The sequence below is a fragment of the Saccopteryx bilineata genome, chromosome 4, assembly GCF_036850765.1.
Source record: "Saccopteryx bilineata isolate mSacBil1 chromosome 4, mSacBil1_pri_phased_curated, whole genome shotgun sequence".
Classification (NCBI taxonomy): Eukaryota; Metazoa; Chordata; class Mammalia; order Chiroptera; family Emballonuridae; genus Saccopteryx; species Saccopteryx bilineata.
In genome coordinates this window covers 251,277,229-251,301,085 of record NC_089493.1, presented here as the reverse complement: position 1 = coordinate 251,301,085, position 23,857 = coordinate 251,277,229, and the positions used below count along the sequence as shown (strand labels likewise).

At 36.2% G+C, this 23,857-nt stretch overlaps 1 protein-coding gene across 1 annotated transcript in view; it reads right to left on the bottom strand.

Moving 5' to 3' along the window:
- Window positions 1–23,857, bottom strand: part of DMXL1 (Dmx like 1) — a 157,501-nt gene that overhangs the window by 2,701 nt on the left and 130,943 nt on the right. The window contains 7 exon segments of the mRNA XM_066274147.1: window positions 409–626; window positions 3,883–3,935; window positions 5,886–5,977; window positions 7,491–7,583; window positions 15,869–15,996; window positions 19,869–19,929; window positions 23,690–23,831. Of these exon segments, the coding sequence (XP_066130244.1) occupies window positions 409–626; window positions 3,883–3,935; window positions 5,886–5,977; window positions 7,491–7,583; window positions 15,869–15,996; window positions 19,869–19,929; window positions 23,690–23,831 (787 nt within the window).

The window sequence follows — 23,857 nt, the reverse complement described above, 5'->3', positions numbered from 1 at the left end:
GCCTCGGCTGCGGGAGGGGAAGAGAGAGACAGAGAGGAAAGCGCGGCGGAGGGGTGGAGAAGCAAATGGGCGCTTCTCCTATGTGCCCTGGCCGGGAATCGAACCCGGGTCCTCCGCACGCTAGGCCGACGCTCTACCGCTGAGCCAACCGGCCAGGGCTGAATTCAGTAACTCTTAATATGTTGTCAAGACTAATTCTAATGTCCAAAATATGTTTATAACCATGGAAAAGCTAGTTCTTTTGCATACATTAAGCATATTTGATAAACAATTTAAAAAGACAATTTTCAAGTTATTTCATTTATTAAAAGATTTATTAAATAGCAATTGACAAGGCTGACTACAGAAAATCTAAGGTTTCTGAAGACTTCTTTTCATTTCATTGATATTGTGGCACTGCTATATTACCTTTATGTTGCCTTCTGCAGATCCTGTAACAAAGTACTCTTCGGTTGGATCAATAGCAATGGCTTTAACAGGAGAATCATGGCTCTGGAAAAGCTGCCTCTGTTTTCGTTGTTGAAGGTCAAATACATATGTAAAACCTTTTCTTCCACATGATATTAGTAGCTGATGTTTTGGAGCATATGCTAAAACAGTGGCTCCACTATCATGGCACATAAAAGCTGAAAGTTAAAAAAAAAAAGTAAAAACCATTTAGTAGTATAAGAAACAGACTTCTGGCTTTTGGCCAAGGTAGAATGTTAGAACAGATTTGCCCTTCTACCTGAAAAAAAAAAAATCAGTGAGTATAGGAAACAATGGTTTGAGGCATTGGACATCAGGCAAGTTAGAATGATCTCTAAGAGACGCAAAACAAACTGGTGAGCCATACAACTTGCCCAGTGTTTTCCAGCCAAGTCACAACGGAGGGAACCAAACTGATCTGGGTCCTGTTCCCACTAGTCATAGTGGAAAACCTCATAATTAACCAGGCACAGGACAGATACTCAGAAGGGTTTTATCTCACTAGAAGGGCAAAATAAGCCCTACACCAAATGCTTCTTTGGGTCTATTTAATTAACAAAGGGCCCAAATCTAACAGCTTCTAAGTAACTTAGCCAACTAGGCCACAATGTTTCCTTAGGGCAAAGACTAATACAGAGCAAGGCTCTAACTCTTTTCAATTCTATAAAGGCCAAGAGAGGTAAGGAAGCTACAGAAGAAAAGTTGGAAGTTAGCAGAGGTTAGTGAGTTTTAGGGAAAGAATGTCTCCATAACTTAAAAGTGCAAAGTGAAGCAGCAAGTGCTGATGGAGGAACTGTAGCAAGTTATCCAGAAGATCTAGCTAAACATCATTAAGAAACATGCTTACACTAAATGACAGAGTTTCAATGTAGACAAAACAGCTTTAAATGGGAAGAAGATGCCATCTAGGCCTTTCAGAACTAGAAAGAAGTCAATGACTAGCTTCAAAGGTTTAAAGAACAGGGTGACTCTCTTTGTTGGGTGCGGAGGTAATGCAAATGGTAACTTTAAGTTGAAGCTAATGCTCACTTACCATTCTAAAAATTCTAGAGCCCTTAATAATTATGCTAAATTGACTGCCTATGTTCTATAAAACGAACAACAAAGCCTGGATGACAGCATATGTTTACAACATGATTTACTGACTCTTTTAAGTCAACTGTTGAGAACTACTACACAGAAAAAAAAGATTTGTTTCAAATTATGTATTACTGCTCAATGACAATGCATGTGGTCACCCAAAAGCTCTGATGGAGACTTATAAGATTATTATTTTCAGGACTACTAACACAATATCCATTCTGCACCCCATGGATCAAGAAGTAATTTTGACTTTCAAGTCTTATTTAAGAAATACGTTTATGAAGGCTATAGATGTCATAGATAGTGACTCCTCTGATGAATCTGGGCCAAGTAAATTGAAAACCTTCTGGAAAGGAGTCACCATTCTAGACGCCATTAAGAATATTTGTGATTCATAGGAAAAGGTTGAAGTAGCAACATTGTCTGACCAGGCAGTGGAGTAGTGGATAGAGCGTCAGCTAGGATGCTGAGGACCCAGGTTCAAAACCCCAAGGTTGCTGGCTATGATCATGGGGTCATACGCTCAGGTGGAGCCTTCCAGGTCAAGGCACATCTGAGAAAACAATCAATGAACAACTAAGGTGTAGCAACTATAAGCTGATGCCTCCCATCTCTCTCTATCGGTCCCTCCTTTGCTTAAAAAAACCCCCCCAAAAATATATATGTATATATATGTTATATAACATATATAATAACATATAAACATATATAATATATATCTCACAACATTAACAGGAGTTTGGAAGACACTGATTGTAACTCTTTTGGAAGACCTTGCAGGGTTCAAGAGTTCAGTAGAGAAAGTAACTGAAGATGTGGTGGAAATAACAAGAGAACCAGAATTAAGAGTGGAGCCTGGAGATGTGACTGACTTGCTGTACAATCATGATAAAACTTGAACAAATGAGGAGTTTTCTTCTTATGGATGAGCAAAGAAAGTTGTCTCTGAGATGAAATATACTCCTGGTAAAAATGCTGTGAAGACAGATGAAATACAAAAGATTTATATTACATAAACCTAATTGACAAAGCAGACGCAGGATTTAAGAGGAATGACTCCAATTTTGAAAGAAGTTCTACTGTGGATAAAATGCTATCAGACAGCATCACATGCCACAGAGCAATTGTTAGTAAAGAGACTACACTATAGCATTAACATAATTATCATAGGTAATGGGAAACCAGAAACTTTGTGTGACTTGCTTTACAGGCGTACCTCAGAGATACTGCAGTTCAGTTCCAGATCACTACAATAAAGCGAGTATTGCAAAAAAGTGAGTAGTGTCTTTGTGCTAGTATAGGATCTTGCCTTCAATTTGTAAAAAATGCGGTATCTGTGAAGCACAATACAGTGAACTGTAATAAAATGATGTATGCCTGTACTATAATATTTGCTTCATTGCGGTGGTCTAACACTGATCCACAATTTTGCTGAGGTATGTCTGCATCCTGAAATCAAGTAGTGTGAATCCCCCAAGTTTGTTTTACTTCAGTATTCTAGATCTGTTGCTTCTCACCAATTTGTTAATATCTGAAAAATGGCTTGCTACGATTTTGATTAGGATTGCACTGAATCTATGAAGTTGGAAGAAACTGACTACTTAATATCAAGTCTTTCAATCTATAGATGTGGAATATCTGACCATTTACTTAGACCTTTGATTTCTTTTATGCTTTATGCATTTCCGCCCAACTGATGCTATATATATACTGTTAGATTTATGCCTCAAAATTGCACTATTTTGGGTGCTATTATAAATGGTACTATTTTTTAAATTTCAAATTCCAATTGTTCATTGCGGGTATATAGGAAAGCAGCTGACTTTAGTATATTGATCATCTATCCTGTGACTCTGTATACTTGCACATTAGTTCCAGGAAGTGTTTTTTGTATATTATTAGGAATTTTCTATAAATATAATCATTTCAACCTCTGAATAAAGACATTTTTGTATCTACTTTCCAACCTGTATACCTTTTATTTCCTTTTGTCTAACTGCATTAGTTAGGACCCCGGTACAATTTTAGTTAAATGGGAGTGGCTAGTGGGGACATAATACATATTATGCAATAACTGATGTTCTGAATGATGACTTATATCAGACCCAAAGTGAAGACAAATGAGTTTTATTATCTATGTTCTACTGTCCTTCCACAGGTATAGCGAAGAGTTAATGCAGATTGCATTTTCCTGCTTCCAAACTGTGCCACAATGGGCCAAATAAAGTTCATGGACTAATAAATGTCATTTAAAAAACATTCATTTAAAAAAAATTTTTATTTTATGAATTTCTTGACTTTAAAAATTTATAAAATGCTTTCAAAACTTACCATGAACTAAACTATTGGCAGGTGCTACAAGAGTATCCCACAAACATACATTTCTGGAAAAAAAAAAAGATTACTCTTGAATGACACAAAGTTAACAGAATAAAAATTATGTTTCATATAGTCACTTAAAATTTGAACCTTGCTCTTACAGAAAGTTCTTAAATTTATAAAAACACCCAATACAAGTAACTACTGTATTTATGTATCATTCATTTGAAACAATTTAAAAATTACTAGCTCATAAAATTGAACAATTTAAGATTAACACGTATTTACAAATAATACTATATGAAGTGTGAATATGAAAGCTACCTTTTATATTCATTGATTCTCTAACAGATTGCCATACACATATAGCAGGACACACTGAATTTTTTGGTGTGTGAGGAAAACATATTTCTACTATGAACAAGAGCAGCTTTTATTCTTTTCCCTGAGTTGCAAAGGAAGCATCAATGTATGTAAGAATCTCTATGGAAGATGGGACTGAAAACTCCACATTCCTACAGTCCCATTTCTAGGGGAAAAGTAAGGCCTTAAAAGATCATTACAAAATACAGAAATTAATACAGGAACCTCAGCTGGCCTTGATCTCTCAACTCAGCTGTATGAGGGAAGTCAAAAGTAGGAATATGGAGAAGGAGGCAGAAGACATTTTCTTGCATATTTAAGATTTTTGAGGTGATGGTGATGGGCTACCCCTTACTAGTCATTGTATAACTAACAAGTCTTTCTGAGTTTAATTTTGTGAAACAGTGATTTCATTTGGTGTGCTGCAAGAATCTTTAAAACATGTAATACCTAACTAGTCAGGGACACATATCTCTTCTCCCTTAGATTGTTAAATTAAAAAAATTAAAAAGACAAGAGCCAGCACAACAACAGCTATAAGTGTGAATGCCCTGTCTTGAGCCATAAATATGTAGGTCATATAATAGAGCTGCATCTTACTGGTCCCAATGCACAATAAGGTTGCATATGATTTGTTAACTCTTTGTACCAGAGATCCTGATATACAAATATAGGCACCTGACTTTTTAAAAAATCACTTTGTCCACTATGCTACCACCGGTCACAATACAGACAACAGTGGCAACAGCCAGAGGGAAAGGAGGAATAGCGGTAGCGAGAAGGGTAACTGAGGGGGGAGTGGGCAGAAGAGGCTTTGCTTAGGGTGAGCAGGGGGCGTGATGCAGGGTGTACATGGTGTTATATTGAGTTGTACACTTGAAAAATGTATAGTTTGGTGAACCAAGTCAAAACAATAAATTTTTAAAAAATTATTTTGAAGCAAAAAGGGTAATTACTATTACTATAATTTTTATATCAATAAATTATACCTTATTTTTGTCAGATCGGCAAAAAATAGATTTTTTTGGTGTGCTGCAGAATTTACTAATGAATTTGTGTGCCATGAGATTAAAAAGGTTGAAAATTGCTGACCTATCTAATAAAGCCACAGGCAGAATTAACTAGCATGGCCAATAATTAAGTTCCTTTTTCTCTTAACACTTAGGGAGTAATATGGAAGAAAATTAATTCCATCAACAATCAAACCTTATTTCCTACACTAAACTCTTAACATTAGAATATTAAAAATATAAAAGGAATAAATCTTTTTCCAAAAAATTTTGAATTTTATTAAATTTATTGGGATGACACTGCTTATTAAAATTATATATAGGTTTGAAGTGTACAGTTCTATAATACATCATCTATATATTACATTGAGTGTTTACCACCCACAGGGAAGTCTCCTTCCATCACCAGGTACAATATCTGACTCCCTTTACCCTGTTCTACCTGGATTTTGTTTTTAATGGTACAAGAATATCCTTAAATTTACAATTAGAACACTAAAAGTGCCCCCCAAAACAATTTTATAATAAAAATATTTAAAGGCATGGTTATTAAAATATTCTTAAAGCATAAATATATAAAGCATTTAGTCACAAAGCTCAGTTATACGTATATACACTTCAATTTCAGTTGTAGTCTCTTACCTACTGTCAGTTGAAAGACCAGCTGTAGCTATTAGAGAGGAGGAACTAACAAAGACAAAATCATTGGCTGTTTTGTTATGACACTGCCAGGTCTGTAATGTTTAGAAACAACAACAAATGTTAATGCTATTAATATTATAACCAGGTAGAAGCATTAATCAAAAAGTGATCATGTCATCTGTGTCTTACTTTAACTGTTTTTTTTCCCCCTGAACTTTAGAAAAACTTCAGAAATAACATTGAACATTCCTATAACCTTTACCCAGATTCTCCAATTTTTAAAATTTCACACATTTGCTTTGCCTCTCCTTCTTTCATACACTGCGCACGTGCACACACACACACACACACTCTCTCTCTCTCTCTCTCTCTTCCTGAAACATTTAAATAAGCTGCATATGTCATGAACCTTTATGAGGTCCTTTGCTTTTTGTTCAACCAAAAGTTCAAAGGCGAACAAAAGAAGGCTAAACTCAAGTATTTCCCTTGGAATATCTATGAAAATTTTTGTCTTTGAAGACAGAAACTAGGATTCTAGATTCTCAGGCAAAATGATTTATTTTCAGAAATACATACACTCTTAAATAATTTTTCATATATGTAAATAAAAACATATTCATAAAAGTTAACAAAATTTAAAAATTTACAATGTGTTTCAATATTCCATCGAACACTACCTCAAAATATTATGAAGTTTTAGCCCATTATTATAAAGGCTTCCAAGTTTATTCAGATGTTTCTCTTCAATAAAAAATGACTTTCTAAAGTATGTCAGAATCATCAAGTAAAGATTTTTTTTTCCTCTGAATCACTTCCCTATTCTTAGATCCCCCGCCCCACCCTAATCACTACTGGAACTGGGTAGATGATGTCCTTAAAACAAAAAAAATCTATATTACTCTCCCAAAGTCAATGTACATTTTAATCCAATTCATCTCTTTAGAAATTAAAAAACACGGACAGTCCCTTAGGGAACACAAACTTGTACTGAAACCTGTTGGCTTAATAAAAATACGAGGAAAAATAAATATTCGTTCAAGGTACCTCATCAACGCACCCCCCCCCCCCCGCTTTCACTTAGATTAGTAGTATATTCCAGCATTTAACCTTGAGTGAATTACCAGAATCTACAGAATAAGTTATATATAAATTCAGTGCTCTGTGAAGCTATAGAAGATTACTAAGCCTGTGTGGTACTGAATAGAAATGTATCAATTTTTTTTAAGAGATAGGTAAATTAATAATAGTACCAGCTATAGAACATGCTTTCTTCTTTGTTCATGACGGATAACTGCAGAGAGCAACCAGCTGCACCGTTCTGTTGATCATTCTTTTTAAGTGTAATACCCAGCGCAGCTAGTGAGGCTGGAAAAGGGCTGAGCGACCCATAAGTTGCATTGGTCTCTGGAGGGAGGTACCATGTGGTTCTAACAGGTTAATTTTACAAGTTACCATAAACTTTTATTTCTCACAGAGTAAATTTCACATAATATATAGGACTAGATAGTTTTTTTTTGGCTTTAATATTTCTTGCCTCAATATACATTCTTGGTGTTTTTAAAATAAAAATGTATAAAATTTTAAAGTTAGGAATTCTTGGCTTACCAGATATGGCTTAGGTATGCTTCCAGTAATAGGACAACATTTCCAATTTGTTTGATACAAACTTAAGTATCCATCAGCATCAACTATTCCAAACTTAGAAAATAAATATTTAAATGTTTAGTACAAATACAAAAGCACATTTACCCTTACCCTTACTGTGAATCCTGTATTTCAACGCTTAAATATTTGATTAGTGAATTTTTTGATTTTTCATTTCACTTATGCATGTAGAAAAACATTTAGCTGTTTAAAAAATTTCAAGGGTAGTCATAAAGAAAAAGAAAGCATCAGACACCCATTTTATCATACTAATCAACAGCAGTCTGCATGTTCTCTATTAAGTACTCCAAAAAATACAATACTGAACTTATACATTAAGCTATGTGACAAAGTTTTAGCATGTGTAAGATAGAAAATTGTTCATTTTAAAAAAAGACAAAATGAGAACTTCCAAAATATATAATAAGGAAAACAGTAGAGAGTAAAATGAAACAAAGATTATCACAATAAAAGAATTCCACTATGGGCACTCAGGGCAATTTGACTAGAAAGATGTCAAATAATCCAGTAAAGGATTATATGTACAGATCTTGAAGGATGAGTCAGACTGCTTACAGCTTTTTTTCTTAAATTATAAAAAGTATGCATACTTATATAAAGTGTATAAAATAAAACAATGTCTACTTTGGACACTTTCCTGCTTCCATTTCCAGATCTAACAATCATTAACAATTTGACAGGTTAGAGATTTATTCTATGAATATTCAAACATTCACACATACGTAAGTTTTTTTAAAAAAATTAGGATCATAATAAATACACAGTTCCATAATTTCATTTTGACTTAAAGCCGTATTTCCACATTGATAATTATAAATCTATTTCATTTCTGTGCTGTGTGGTATTATAGTATATAGCTGTATTATAACTTTTTGAAATTTTTCCATTATAGATAGATGGTTTCCAATTTTCCCTACTATAAAAAGTGCTGCTTTGAACATTCTTGTGCATATATACTTTTGAGTACTTATGTAGGATATCTAAAAATGGGAAAGCTTTGTCAAAGGGCATCATTTAAAATTGGCAGGTGAAGACAAAATTAAATCCTAAAATATCAATTTACAATCCCACTTTTGTACATGATTCCATACTGCATACTACTAAAATTTTAAATATTTGTTGACTTACAGGAAAAAAAGGTCTCATTTTATTCATTCCAATTTTAGTATATATGCTGCTGAAACAAGCACAGGCTCATTTTATTCAATTATTAGTAAGAGTTACTAACTATGCAGAACTTAATAAATTTATTGTTCATATCCTTCATCTATTAAGTTTTCTTCTAAAAATTCTGATTGATAGGGCTAATATGAGGAATATTAATACACTGTTTACTGTGTTTGTTATAGAGATTTTTCCACAGTCTGTCCTTTTTGTGTTTTATCCCAGTGGTTTTTCAACCTTTTACACTTGGGGACCAGTGAAAATTGAATTATTTTGGGGACCACTAAGGCAGAAATCACCTTGAGCATAAGCAAATTTGACTATGATCATTCAGTCTATAATCTTCATACAACATCACAGTGGTTAACTCTTTTGTGGAGCTAAAAATATCTGGTGTTGAAAACAATGATTCATCCTACATTTTTTTCTATTAGATCTAGGTATATTTTCAGAAAGGGTAAATGGAAATGTGTTAAGTTGCTGCATATTTATAAATGTGTTCATTTTGCCATCAAATTTGAAGAGCAGTTTGGATAAGAACTGACTCACAGTTCTCATTCCTTGTACATCAGAATTCTGTAAATACTGTTCTACTGTCTATTTGTATCCTGTTTTGGAGTGGGCCAATGCCATTAACTTTAGAAAGGGTGGTGGAGAGGTTCTAAGTGACCACTATTACCCCTACTCCTTCTTAAAAGTTCTCTTTATCCTTGAATTAAAAATAAAACGAAAATTAAATAATCAGGATGTGTCTAAGCAAGTGTTGTTTCTCAATAGTTGTAGAATTTGGTAGGCCTTTCCTTTCATTAACTTTTTTTTTAAGACAGAGAGGAGAGAGACAGACAAGAAGGGAGAGAGATGAGAAGCATCAACTCATACTTGCATCACTTCAGTTGTTCATTTGCTAGTTTCTCATATATTTCTTGACTGGGGGGCTCAAACTGAGCCAGTGAACCTTCCTTGCTCAAGCAGGCGACCTTAGGCTCAGTCCTGTGACCTTGGGCTTCAGTCCAGCAACCTTTAGGCTCAAGCCGGCAACTTTGGAATCATAGTGATCCCGCACTCAAGCAGGTGAACCTGCGCTCAAGCTGGATGAGCCCAGGCTCAAGCCGGCAGCCTCAGGGTTTTGAACCTGGGTTCTTAGCATCCCAGATTGACGCTCTAGCCACTGTGCCACCACCAGTGAGGCAGGCCCTTCCTTATCTAAAATTCTAGTTTTTCTTTGGTTTGGAAAAAAATCTGTATTTTATATTCCTTTGAATATAATGTTTCTCTTCCATTAATATTTGCCTTCTTCTGAAATATCTTTTAAATGTCCTTTATAAATTTTCCTAGATCTAGTCTTTTATATCTTGGGTTATTTTTTATTGTGGGATAATTTTCTAATCTGTACTTCTCAATTGCAAACTGCATTTTCAATTATTGCCATTCTGCTATTCAGCCTTTAGAATGAGTAGTTGCCCCACTAACCCAATTTTGAGAAGTCATATACTTTTAACTTACAAAAATTCCTTTTTTCTTCTACTGACTATATTTTATAACAGTATGCTTTGTTTTATAATGTATTATCTTCTTGGATCTGAAAGATTTTTCCTCACAGGTCATCTATTTTGCTTAATGCCCCTATTTAGGCTCTTAGTATTTTTGGCAATGTTCAGTGACTTCTGGGGCCCATGTTTATCTGTAACTGACAAGTTGATCAGCATTATTAATATGGTATGGGTCATCTGTTTCATTTACCTTATCAGGCTTCCCTACAAAGTGAGTTAACATGCTTAGGGGTTGTTATTTGACTCTATCATGGCTAAGGTGAATAAATGGTAGGTAAAATGACTGCCTGTCTAAAATATATACTTGGGCATGTAATGGAGAATAATTTGTTGTGCTTTTAAGGAGCTTATGCAGAAGGTTATAATGAGTGTTAAATCTGTAAAATAATTCAGATTGTAGAAGGTCTTGAATACTATGCTAAAGAATTTGGGCTTCTACATACAATGAGAAACCTTGAAGAATTCTTGAAAAGAACAATAATATGAGCTCACCTACAGTATAATTATATAACTATGTTTTCTAGTTCTATAACTTTGTTGACAACTTGACAGATGCGTTAGAAAGATAAGGGCTGAGGTATAGAATTAGGTGTAATATAATATTTATAACCAAATTGGGAAAGCATGAATACATAATGAATATTGATGGGTCATACAACTGATAGTATAGCAGAATTCTAAAGGCTTCTAGGGTAAGTCCCCTTAATTTCCCATTAAAAATCAAGAAATGTAGCCCTGGCCAGTTGGCTCAGCGGTAGAGCGTCGGCCTGGCGTGCGGGGGACCCGGGTTCAATTCCCGGCCAGGGCACATAGGAGAAGTGCCCATTTGCTTTTCCCCCTCCTCCCCCTCCTTCCTCTCTGTCTCTCTCTTCCCCTCCTGCAGCCAAGGCTCCACTGGAGCCAAGATGGCCTGGGCGCTGGGGATGGCTCCTTGGCCTCTGCCCCAGGCGCTAGAGTGGCTCTGGTCGCGGCAGAGCATCGCCCCCTGGTGGGCAGAGCGTTGCCCCTGGTGGGCGTGCTGGGTGGATCCCGGTCGAGCGCATGCGGGAGTCTGTCTGACTGTCTCTCCCCGTTTCCAGCTTCAGAAAAATACAAAAAAAAAAATAAAAAAATCAAGAAATGTTAATTGGTATTAAATTATATGCTCTCAAAATTTTGTTTCATAATTATGTGAAAAATTATCACTGACTTTTGTGAAATGGTACAGAGCTATGTGATAAATGTGGTACAAAAAAAGGATGGAGCTCACCATGACAGAGTAATCACATGAGAAAGAGTGAAGATTTGGAGGTTAGAGATAAAGGAAAGGTAAGATATACCATTAGCTAAGGGATGTGTGAGTGTTTTTAATAAAGCATGGCCCTAAAGACAAAGAGGGGGCTGATTTCCCCTTTAAAAGAGTTTTTAAAGTGCTAGTGAGCACTTCAAATTATAGTATAGAGCCATGCGTTAGAAAGATAAGGGCTGAGGTATCAAAACAGCATGGTATTGGCAGAAAACAAACATACAAACCAATGGAACAGAATTGAGAGCCCATAAATAAAACCACATATATATGGACAAATCATCTTCAACAAAGGAGCCAAAAACACACAATGGAGAAACAAAAGTTTCTTCAATAAATGGTGCTGGGAAAACTGGAAAACCATATGCAAAAGAATGAAAGTTGACTACAGTCTGTCCTGCACAAAAATTAATTCAAAATGGATCAAAGACCTAAATATAAGACCTGAAACTATAAATTACATAGAAGAAAACATACGCACTAATCTCATAGACCCTGGCCGTAGAGAACAATTTATGAATTTGACCCCAAGGGCAAGAGAAGCAAAGGCAGAAATAAATAAATGGGACTATATCAAACTAAAAAGCTTCTGCACAGCAAAAGAAACTGACAACAAAACAAATAGGCAGCCAACTAAATGGCAGATATTTGTAAACAACAGCTCTGATAATGGGTTAATATCCAGAATATATAAAGAACTCACAGCCTGACCTGTGGTGGTGCAGTGGATAAAGCGTCGACCTGGAAATGCTGAGGTCGCCGGTTCGAAACCCTGGGCTTGCCTGGTCAAGGCACATATGGGAGTTGATGCTTTCTGCTCCTCCCCCTTCTCTCTCTCTGTTTCTCTCTCTCTCTCCCTCTCTCTCTCCTTTCTAAAATGAATAAAAAAAAAAAAAAAAAGAACTCACAAAGTTCAACAACAAACAAGCAAATAATTTAATTAAAAAATGGGGAGAGGACCTGAATAGATACTTCTACCAAGAGGACATACAAATGGCCAGCAGGTATATAAAAAGATGCTCATCTTCACTAGTTATTCAAGAAATACAGAACAAAACTACAATGAGATACCACCTTACACCTGTTCAATTGGCTATTATTAACAAGACAGATAATAACAAGTGTTGGAGAGGCTGTGGAGAAAAAGGAACCCTCATTCACTGCTGGTGGGAATGTAAATTAATACAACTATTATGAAAGAAAGTATGGTGGTTCCTCAAAAAATTAGGAATAGAATTACCATGTGACCCTGCAATCCCTCTACTGGGTATCTACCCCAAAACTCAAAAAAATTGGTACGTAAAGACACATGCAGCCCTAAGTTCACTGCAGCATTGTTCATGGTGGCCAAGACATGGAAACAACCAAAGTGTCCCTCGATTGAGGATTGCATAAAGAAGATGGGGTATATACATACAATGGAATACTACTCAACCATAAGAAATGATGACATAGTGACATTTACAACAGCATGGATAGACCTTGAGAACATTATACTAAGTTAAATAAGTAAATCAGAAAAAAAGCTACGAACTATATGATTTCACACAAGGGTGGGATATAAAATTGAGACTCATGGATATAATAAAAGTGAAGTGGTTACCAAGGGGAAGGGAACATGGAGGAGGGAGAAGGGGATTTGAGTGAATGGGGAGTCAGGAGAGGATGGGGGGAAGGGTATAAAAAGGGACAAATAAAAGATGATGGAAAATGACTGGACTTTGGGTGATGGGTACATAACATAATTAACAGTTCAAATGCTATAGAAATGTTCACCTGAAACCTATTGATCAATGTTACCCTGTTAAAATTAATTGTCTAAATTAAAAAAAAAAACCTCAAAATAAACCTCAAGAAAGCTTTCTGAGAAATAAAATTTAAAGTACAAGCTCAATAAAGAAATAAATAAATAAATAAATAAATAAACGAAGCAGAATAGAAAGACTCACAGATACAGAAAACATTTCGACAGCTGCCAGGTGGGAGGAGCACTGGGGGGATGAATGACAAAGGTGAAGGGATTAAGAAGTACAAATTGGCTGTTACAGAATAGCCATGAGGAATGTGAAGTGAATATAGTCAATATTCTGTTTTTTTTTCCCAGAGAGGCAGGGAGACAGGAACATCGAGCTGCTCTTGCATGTGCCCTGACTGAGGAATCAAACTGGCAACTTATATGCTCCAGGATGACACTCCAACCAATCAAGATATCCTGCTAGGGCTTAATTTTTTTTTAATTGAGTTTTAGAGAGGCAGAGAAAGAGAGAGGGGATGGGGAAAGGAAGCATTCATTTATTTTTTTGCTCAGTCGTTCATTCTTTGGTTGCTTCCCATATGTGCCCTGACCAGGGATCGAACGGCAGCCTTGTTGTTTCAAGACAATGCTCTTAACTGACTGAGTCAACTGGCCAGGGCAGTCAATATTTTAATAACTATGTATGGTGTCAATGGGTACACGATACATCAGGATGATCACTCAGTAAGTTATGTAATGTCTAATCACTGATATAGGCCCTGGCCGGTTGGCTCAGTGGTAGAGCGTCGGCCTGGCATGCGGAAGTCCCGGGTTCGATTCCTGGCCAGGGCACACAGGAGAGGCGCCCATTTGCTTCTCCACCCCTTCCCCTCTCCTTCCTTCCTCTCTGTCTCTCTCTTCCCCTCCCGCAGCCGAGGCTCCATTGGAGCAAAAGATGGCCCAGGTGCTGGGAATGGCTCCTTGGCCTCTGCCCCAGGCGCTGGAGTGGCTCTGGTTGCGACAGAGCAACGCCCCGGATAGGCAGAGCATCGCCCCCTGGTGGGCATGTCGGGTGGATCCCGGTCAGGTGTATGTGGGAGTCTGTCTGACTGCCTCCCTGTTTCCAGCTTCAGAAAAATACAAAAAAAAAAAAAATTAATCACTGATATATGTACACCTGAAAATAATTTAATATTGTATGTCAACTGTAACTGAAAAATAAAAAATGCCTGACTGGTGGTGGCACAGTGGATAGAGCGTCGACCTAGGATGCTGAGGTCCCAGGTTCGCAATCCCAAGGTCACTGGCTTGAGCACGGGTTCATCTGGCTTGAGAACAAGCTCACAAGCCTGAGCGTGGGATCACTATCTTGAGCGCGTCAACGATCCCAAGGTCTCTGGCCTGAAGCACAGGGCACATGAGAAGTAATCAATGAACAACTAAAGTGGCGCAACTACAAACTGATGCTTCTCATTCTTCTCCCTTACACTCTCTCTCAAAAGAAAAAAAAAGACTAAAAAATAGTGAGACATCAGGAGCAGATATAGGCCGAGTGAGGAAAGTACAATCATGGGAAGTGAAAACATTAAGATGTAATAGAACAAGGTTAGCAAACTTTTTCTTAAAGGACCCTATAGTGCCTGACCGGGTGGTGGCGCAGTGGATAGAGCATCGGACTGGGACACAAAACCCTCAGGTTCAAAACCCCAACGTCGCCAGCTTGAGCATAGGCTCATCTGGTTTGAGCAAGGCTCACCAGCTTGAGCTCAAGGTCACTGGCTTGAGCAAGGGTCACTCGGTCTGCTGTAGTCCCCCAGTCAAGGAACATATGAGAAAGCAATCAATGAACAAATAAGGTGCCGCAAAGAAGAACTGATGCTTCTCATCTCTCTCCCTTCCTGTCTGTCTGTCCCCATCTGTCTCTGTCTCTGTCACAAAAAACCCCCCACCAAAAAACAAAACAAAAAAATCTATAGTAAATATTTTAGGCTTGCCAGCTATCAAGTCTTTGTTCTCTTGAACTCTGCTGTTACAGTGGAAAAGTAATCACAGAAAACAAATATTCAATGGAGTAGCTGTGTTCCAATAAAACTTTATTTACAAAACCGGTGGCTAGGCTCTAGTTCGTTGATGCACCATTGTGGAGCAGTGCTTCTTAAAACTCTGTGTGTACATATCATCAGAATATCTGGTTAAAAGGCAGATGGTAATTCAGTAGGTCTGACATAGTAAAAAATCTGCATTTCTAATAAGTTCCTAGATGTTACTTGCCACCTAGTACTTGACCATATTTTGAGTAGGTTCCAGAGGATAAATGGTGTTTAATCAAAATGTGTAATATAAGGTGATCCTATATTCAGTCCTTAAGCATAATTTAAGTGACTTTTAAGAGACCTATACATGTCTTTCCAGGAAGAACCAAAGACATATAAGAGACCTTGAAGAAAAAATTTTAAATAATTCATATAGATCAATGCTTTACCATTAGCTCACTGAGCTTTTCTTTTCAGAAACTACAAAGAGTAATATTTATAGACCACCAACATAATCAAAGAATTTTCCCATCTGCATTTTTATATACTACCTTATTTCCCTGGTAGTTAAATCTCATTCTTGTAACTCTTGCATTGCCTCCAGAGCGAAAGCAGGTTATCTGTTGGGAATGGCCCCATTCAAACATTCTGACACTTCCATCTTGAGCTCCTGTCAGATCTGCATTATAAGAGGGCAAAAATTGAAAATTTATTTCAGAAATTCTGGAAAATTTATTTTTTTAATCCAATGGAAATGTTTATGGAAGAAACACCTAAGAAATAAAATCACAGTCAATTTATATGAATTTACCTTTATATGAAATTTCACTTGCACATTGTACTCTTAATCATAAGAACAGATAGTTATAGGCCCTAGCCAGTTGGCATAGTGGATAGAGTGTCTGCATATCATGTGGACATCCAAGGTTCAATCCCTGGTCAGGATACACATGAGAAGTGATCATCTGCTTCTCTTCCCCTCCCTCTCTCTCTCTTCCCCTCTCCACAGTCAGTGGCTCGATTGGTTCAAGAGTCAGCCCTGGGTGCTGAGGATAGCTCAGTTTTTGAGTATCAGCCCCAGCAGAGGTTGCCAGGTGGATTCCGGTCAGGGTGCATGTGGGAGACTGTCTCTCCATCTTCCCTCCTCTCACTTAAACAAACAGATAGTTATATGATATACTTTTATTTGATTGAGAACATATACTCATACAAAACAACAGAAGCAATTAAATCAGACTTCTATAAATTCTACTTTCCTTTGAAATCATATCAATGATGTTTTAATAGCCTTTAATAAATAGCTTTTTAAAATTCTTCAGGTTACTAAGGAGCCAATTCTTATCAGTTATACTATTAATATTTAAATTTATACACTTTTCTCTGAAAAAATAAGAACAAGTGTCATAAATGTTTTTTAAATTATTTATTGATTTTAGAGAGGGAGAGAAACATTGACTTATTATTCTACTTATTTATACATTCATTGGTTGATTCTTTATTTTTTATTTTTTATTAAGTGAGAGGTGGGGAGGCAGAGAGACAGACTCTTGCATGCATCCCGAACAGGATCCACCTGGCCAGCCCCCACCAGGTGATGCTCTGCCATCTGGGGCCACTGCTCTAATTGCCAAGCAACCGAGCTATCAATATTTTAGTGCCTGAGGCAAGGCCATGGAGCCATCCTTATTGCCCAGGGCCAACTCACTAGAACTTTTCGAGCCATGACTGAAGGAAGAGAAGAGAGAGAGAGAAAAAGAGAGAAGGGAGAGGGGGAGGGGTAGAGAAGCAGATAGTCACTTCTTCTCTGTGCCCTGACTGGGAATTGAACCTGGGACTTTGTAAGGCAAATAGTCACAGCCGTTGCCGTGGTGGCCATACAGATGCAGGTTCCCATTAGATTCGGGCAGATGGTAAAGAAACAGTGGAGTCAAAAAATGGTAGGCCATTCCTTTATTCAAGTCTCATTCCGGCTGACAAGCAAACAGGGAAAAACACTTCCCTTTCCATTCAGAGCTCACAAAGCTACTGACACATTCTCCAGTTCCACAACCAGGAGAATCTTCTCTGGTTTCTCCTAGAATCAAAGGCCCCACCAGTCTCAGCGTTGTTCACAAAAGCCCCCTCACCTCTGCCAACATGGCTTCTTACTCTGCAAAACTGGCTTCTCTCTCTTCCTCTGCCATCTTGACTTCTTCTCCATTCCTCCTTCCTCTCCTTTCTTTTAAAAACTTTTCTGGCATAAAACCTCTCCTCCAGCAAACATTAGCAAGACAATGGCCCTTCCTAAGCAGGAAGGTAATTAGCAATTTCACAGATGCCATACCTGGCACTGCCCAGAGCCATTTTTAACAATAAAAGTGAGCAAACTTAACACAAATTTTACAAACTCATTTGCCCAACAGACTTCCACATGCCAGACAGGAAGGGAGAGAGATGAGAAACATCAGTTCTTCATTGAGGCTCCTTAGTTGTTCATTGATTGATTTCTCATATGTGCCTTGATTGGGGAGGGGGGCTACAGCAGACCGAGTGACCCCCTTGCTTGAGCCAGCGACCTTGGGCTCAAGCTGGTGAGCCTTGCTCAAACTAGATGAGCCCGCGCTCAAGCTGGTGACCTCGGGGTCTCAAACCTGGGTCCTCAACATCCCAGTCCGACGCTCTATCCACTGCGCCACCACCTGGTCAGGCTGGTTGATTCTTGTGCGTGCTCTGACCAGGGAACAATACCACAACCTTGGTGTATCAAGACTACTTTCTAACCAACTGAGATATCAAGCCACGGACAATAGAAAATATTTCTAGCAGTTACTCTGATTGACTTGATACCTCAAATATGTTATTTGTTTCACTGAGAAACATGAACAAGCTAAATCATTACTAATTCATCTCACCATTTACTAATTGTGTGATACTAGGAAATTTGTTTTAATTTCCCTGAGCCTATTTTCTTCCATAATGATACATATAGAACTCAATTTATATTAAATATAATTATCAGTATTAATGAGGTACAGAGGTCATAAGAAATTTTAATCATGTATTTAAAGATCTAGCACATAGGCAGTCATACATTAGCCAAGATTCCATACTGTTTACCACGTATTTAAAATAAATGGATTCCACCTGTTTAGAAATGTTTGAACAAGGGGCTGGTAGGGAAGGGTAGGTAGAATTCCTGAGACTGGAATGTTAGCTCTTTTCCCTCTACACCAAAACAAGTTAAAAGTTTCTGTAACCAGGCTGTCTGAGTAAATGCCCCTCATTAGCAACTCAAGAATGGTGTCAAAGCAGTAAGGAACAGGTTAACTACAACAGTTAAAACCTTAATAAGTTCAAAATATTAAAAAGGGAGTTCTTTTAAGACTCCCATTTCTATTTTAATCCAATTGACTAGCCTAGCATCTATAAATTTCCTTAAATTAGAAGTCAAAATGTAGTGGTTTCTAGTGACTAAGATTTTTTAAAGATTGACCCCAAAAGAAGAAATTACATATTATGAGGTATCTTACATCCAGAGTAAAAAATTTTAAATCCTGTCTCATAACATTTCCACTACATAAAACGTATTTATCGTTGAACTAAGTTACTCATCTGTGGGACTTGTTTGTGACATGAAAAGATACGTATACTGGAAAAAACAAACACACACTAATTAACTCGCTTTTAATTTTACAAGTCCCTTATTTGCTAGTTACAGTACTTCTCTAAATAGAGCAAGTACTTAACCCAAGACAGAAATGGTCTCATGTTACCTAATGACTCTCAAAGCAAGTCCATTAGTTGGGTTTGAAATTAGGGATCACTTTATTTAAATTTATGGGATTGAGGTAGAAAATATTTCCTGTAAGCTAATTACCTGTCATGGGGATGTGAAAAAATGAAGTATTTTCAATATTTCAGGACACTTCCAAACCCTACTGTATAGAGTAAAGATAGGTTTTATGCATTGACAAATGTTTCTGGCCGCCTGTTAATTTAAAAATTGTCTCTATTATTTTTTCTCTACTTCAATACTTCTAATAAACTCCCCATTAAGTTCTTTGTTAAAGGAAGAAAGATTAACTCAAGATAAATATGTCTTGTTTTGGAAGAGTTTATAATAGCTATTTTCTATACTTACTATTAGTGTATCTTATAGATAAAAAACTAACAAAATATTAATACAATACAGACTTATTATAATAAGACAATGTATGACCAAGATATGGTTGTGGTTTATATAATAGAAGATAGGAGCGACCCTATTATTATAACAATAATGATCAACTACAACTTAACATTGTGTAAAGGGTCCAGAAATGTTCTGAAATAAAATATGCTAACTTAAAAATATGAAGTCAAAATGCTCAAACTTTACTATATTTTATGTTAGGCTCCTTTATAAATTCAGAGAAATTTCTTTTTCTGTTTTTATCCAATGTTGAAATGAAGATCTTATTTGCTAGCAAACATCCTCTACAAAAAAATTAAAGTGAATGTTGACTATCTTTTGATTTAAACTAAAAGTTTCCTTTAAATTCTTTAGATAATGGCTAATAATTATCAACTTACAGTAAGGAAGAGTGGGATGAGAAGTCATTCTTCTGACATTATTAATGGCTTTCTTAATCATCTGTTAATAAATAAAAATTGTTCTTTAGTTAAACAGTAGTAGTAAAATTTTTACTTAAAAATATTTTTACTTGTGACAGGAAATTCAAATAACATTCATATGTGATTCCATAATTGCCATTATGAGTGGTAAAAACACTGAATATGGTAACAGAAATGAAGTTTAATAGCTCAGCTCTCTTGCAGTTAGGTGTACATACAGTTTCTGCATTACTGACTAGGATCTAGGAACAAACTACTTTGAGTATTTAGTCTTACCTCCTTACTTGCCAATTCTTTTCTGATCCCATTAAATTTATTGGCATAGTCCTAAATAGTATAAGGTTAAAAAAACAGGCAGAAGCATGTGAAAAAAAAAAAAAAGAGGTAAACAGAAAATTGCATAACTTTTAAATTGATCGTTTGGAACTGTTTATTTACCCATTTGTAAATCGTGGTTTGAATGATTTACAAAGCCTGTCAAATAAGAATAATATATATATATATATATATGAAATTAAAGAGATAATTTTAATTTATAGGACATTAAATAGGATACAGCACCATAACTACAGTTATATATTACGCTGAGTTTGTAGCATCTCTGTCATGCAGACTTTCTGCTGCTGTTGTTTTCAATTTAAATTGTTCAGTTAGCAGAAATAGTGAGGAGTAGGGGGATTTGGGGATTTGGGGATTTGATAGGGAGAAAGGAGTTACCCAGAAAACTGGTGAGGGATAGAAACACTGAATGATATATAAAAATAAAGATAACATTCTAATAAAGCAGAAGTTGGTTATAACAAGTGTTCTTTATTGTTAGTATTCATAAATCAAAAAATAATGAGATTAAGAAAATATTTTATCAATTCTTCACAAAAAATGAAAACCTGCTGAATGTTACTTTTGTATAGTAAATCACATTTAAATCTCATGTTCCTCTTAAAGAAATGCCTAAAGATTCCTGTTTTTTCTTTTATCTTTTTCCTAATTAAATATTTTCTGACTAAAGTATCAAAGAGAAATGAAGAGTAAAATAATTCATAAACACAGCTTTAAAAATGTTCCTGAAAGCATATATAAAATATTATATGGGGAAAATGTCATTAATTATTTTAGAAGATCCATATAAAAAAAGAACACATTTTATCAGTGTCTTAGGATGGAGTGGGGTAATCCAAATACTTATTGTTTACAAATCACAATGACCCTCACTAATAACATGTCCTTATATAGACAGGAAGAAAATTTAGCCCTAAGAGGAATGACAATGGTAAATTCTGTATTGTAATGCTTTGGAGTATAAAATATTTTCTGAGCACCTACTATATGTTAAATGCTATTTCAGTTAGAAACCACCAGTGTATAATGCAGGCATAAAGTAACCTGTCAAAGAGCTTATAATACAGGGTATATAAAAAATACATCCATATAATAGATAATTTCAAAAGAAATAAAAACTACAGAGATGATACAATGAAATAACGCGACCTAGATTACTGGGGTTAGAGTAGGGAGGAGTAGATGCCTTCACTAGGTAAGTAAGGGAAATCTATGGGAATTTGAGTTAAGATTTAAATGGTAAAAGAGAAAAAGCATTTTAAGCAGAATGCAAGGCACAGACTCTGATTTGGCAATAAGACTAATGAGTTCCAGTGACAGAAAAAAGGCCACTGTATGAAGAAGAGCAAAGAGAATCAGGTGTGGAATGAAGGGAGATACTGGCAGGGGTGAAATCACATAGGGCTTTAGAAGCCATGTTAATAAGGACTTGTTCTTTTTGAGTTGTACTGGGATTACTGAAAGTGTTAAGCAGGAAGTGAAAACCTAAATGATGCTTTAGAAAACAGCAACTCTGGCTGCTGTGTACAGAACAGATGGAGCAAGTGTGAAAACAGGGAGATCAGCAAAGAAAGGTGTTACAGGAAGAACTGCATTGTATTCTTTGAAACTGAAGTTGGGAAAAAAGTGTCTATTCTTTCTTTTCACATATTTTGTATATTATCTTTAATTTCCCGTCAAAGTTAATAATATCAGTAGGTTTTATAGATGAATTTTAAAATATCTGTCAATTGGAAAATAATTATTAAGGACCAGGTCATTCATCTGAATAATTACTAGACTGTATTTCAAATTTTTCAATTTAATTTTAAAATGCTCCTACTTGAAATCAACAAGCTAAGGGGAATGGAGGGTTCTAATACAAACTCTACCACAATTTGAGATAGGGACCTGAATTAAATCACTTGATGTGGCACTGGCTGTTTGGCTCAGTGGTAGAGCATCAGCCAGCAGTGAGGATGTCCTGGGTTTGATTCCCAGTCAGGACACACAGGAGAAGCAAACATCTGCATCTCCACCCCTTCCACTTCTGCAGGCATGGCTAGATTGGTTCAAGCACATCAGTCCTGATCACTGAGGATGGCTCCGTGGAGCCTCCACCTCAGGAGCCAAAAATAGCTTGGTTGTGAACATGGCCCCAGATGGGCAGAGCATCGGCTCCAGACGGGAGTTGCTGCATGGATTCCAGTCAGGGCACAATGGGAGTCTGTCTATCTCCCCTCCTCTCAATTGGAAAAGAAGAAAAAAAAATCACTTGACCTTTGTGGCCTCAAGCTTCATGTGAAGAACGATAAATAGAAGTAATTATAGCTACAAGAGACATCTCAGAGAATAATAAGGTGGTATGAGCAATAAAGGAACTGCATTAAGCATAAAATATATCCTAACATATTATTAAAGACGATTAAGGCTTTATTTAAATAATTACCCTTTCTAATTAGTAAAAAAAAAAATTATTTTTGGCCAAAGAAAGAATTCTACAGGACATAGGAAACTGAAAAAAACCCAAATAACAAAAAAACTCTACCACTTAGAAAGCCACTGAGAGAATTTTCTAGGTTTCTTTGATTCTTCTTATCAATTCCTATACCCTAAGTATCAATACAGGAATCCCAGTCTGCTGGAGGTTTAACATGGAACATGTCTTTGGTGATCAGGGCTCAAGGCCTTCCATTATTACAGAAAAATTGTTTTAGTTCATCTGCATTTTATATTTTGCTTAAATTTAAAACAATTACAGTGTTTTCCTTTGTTCAAAAACAGAATATACTTGTCTCAGCATTAAAAGAATGTCACACTTAATATTGGCCTAGCTGTTAGTTGGTATCTATGAAAAGATATTGCCTAGACTAGGAACTAGCAATCTTATTTTTTTAAAGAATCAGATAATAAATAATCTGGGCTCTATGGGCATATGGTCTCTCTCTCTCAGATACTCAGTTTTGCCCTTGTTGCATGAAAGCATTCATCGGCAAGATATGAACAAATGACTACGGCTATATTCCAATAAACTTTATTTAGAGATTTTGAAATTTGAATTTTATATAACCTTCATGTCTCATGAAATATCATTCTTCATTTGATTTTTTTTCAACCATTGAAAATGTAAATGCCATTCTTAGTATGCTGTGTATACAAAAAAAGGTGTTGCGTAGACTTGAACCCATAGACCTCAGCTTGCTGATCTGGACCAGTAAGTTCCAAGTAATTATTACTTAAATATGTATAGCTCTTTGTATTTAGATTATTTATTTAAAATATTCTTATATTTTAAAAATGAAAACATATTATTCTTCATCATCAAAATTTACAATTTGCAGAAAATATGACTTACTAAAAAGTTAAGAATTTTTAGATAACATTGATTAAATCATGCTTTATCTATTAAGCTAGTGGAAAAAATAGGATATTTATATGTAAATATTTTTAACTTTACATACCACAGATGCTCCTCTACCAGTCTGCGTGCTGCCAAGCCATGGCATGTTGATCGGAGTGCCAGGATTGCTATGTGTATACGGGGTTGTACCTTGCACAGTTGTTAAATCATCATGAGCATGTATAACCAAGAAATCTTCTGACCTACAAAGAATGTCAACCAAAATGAA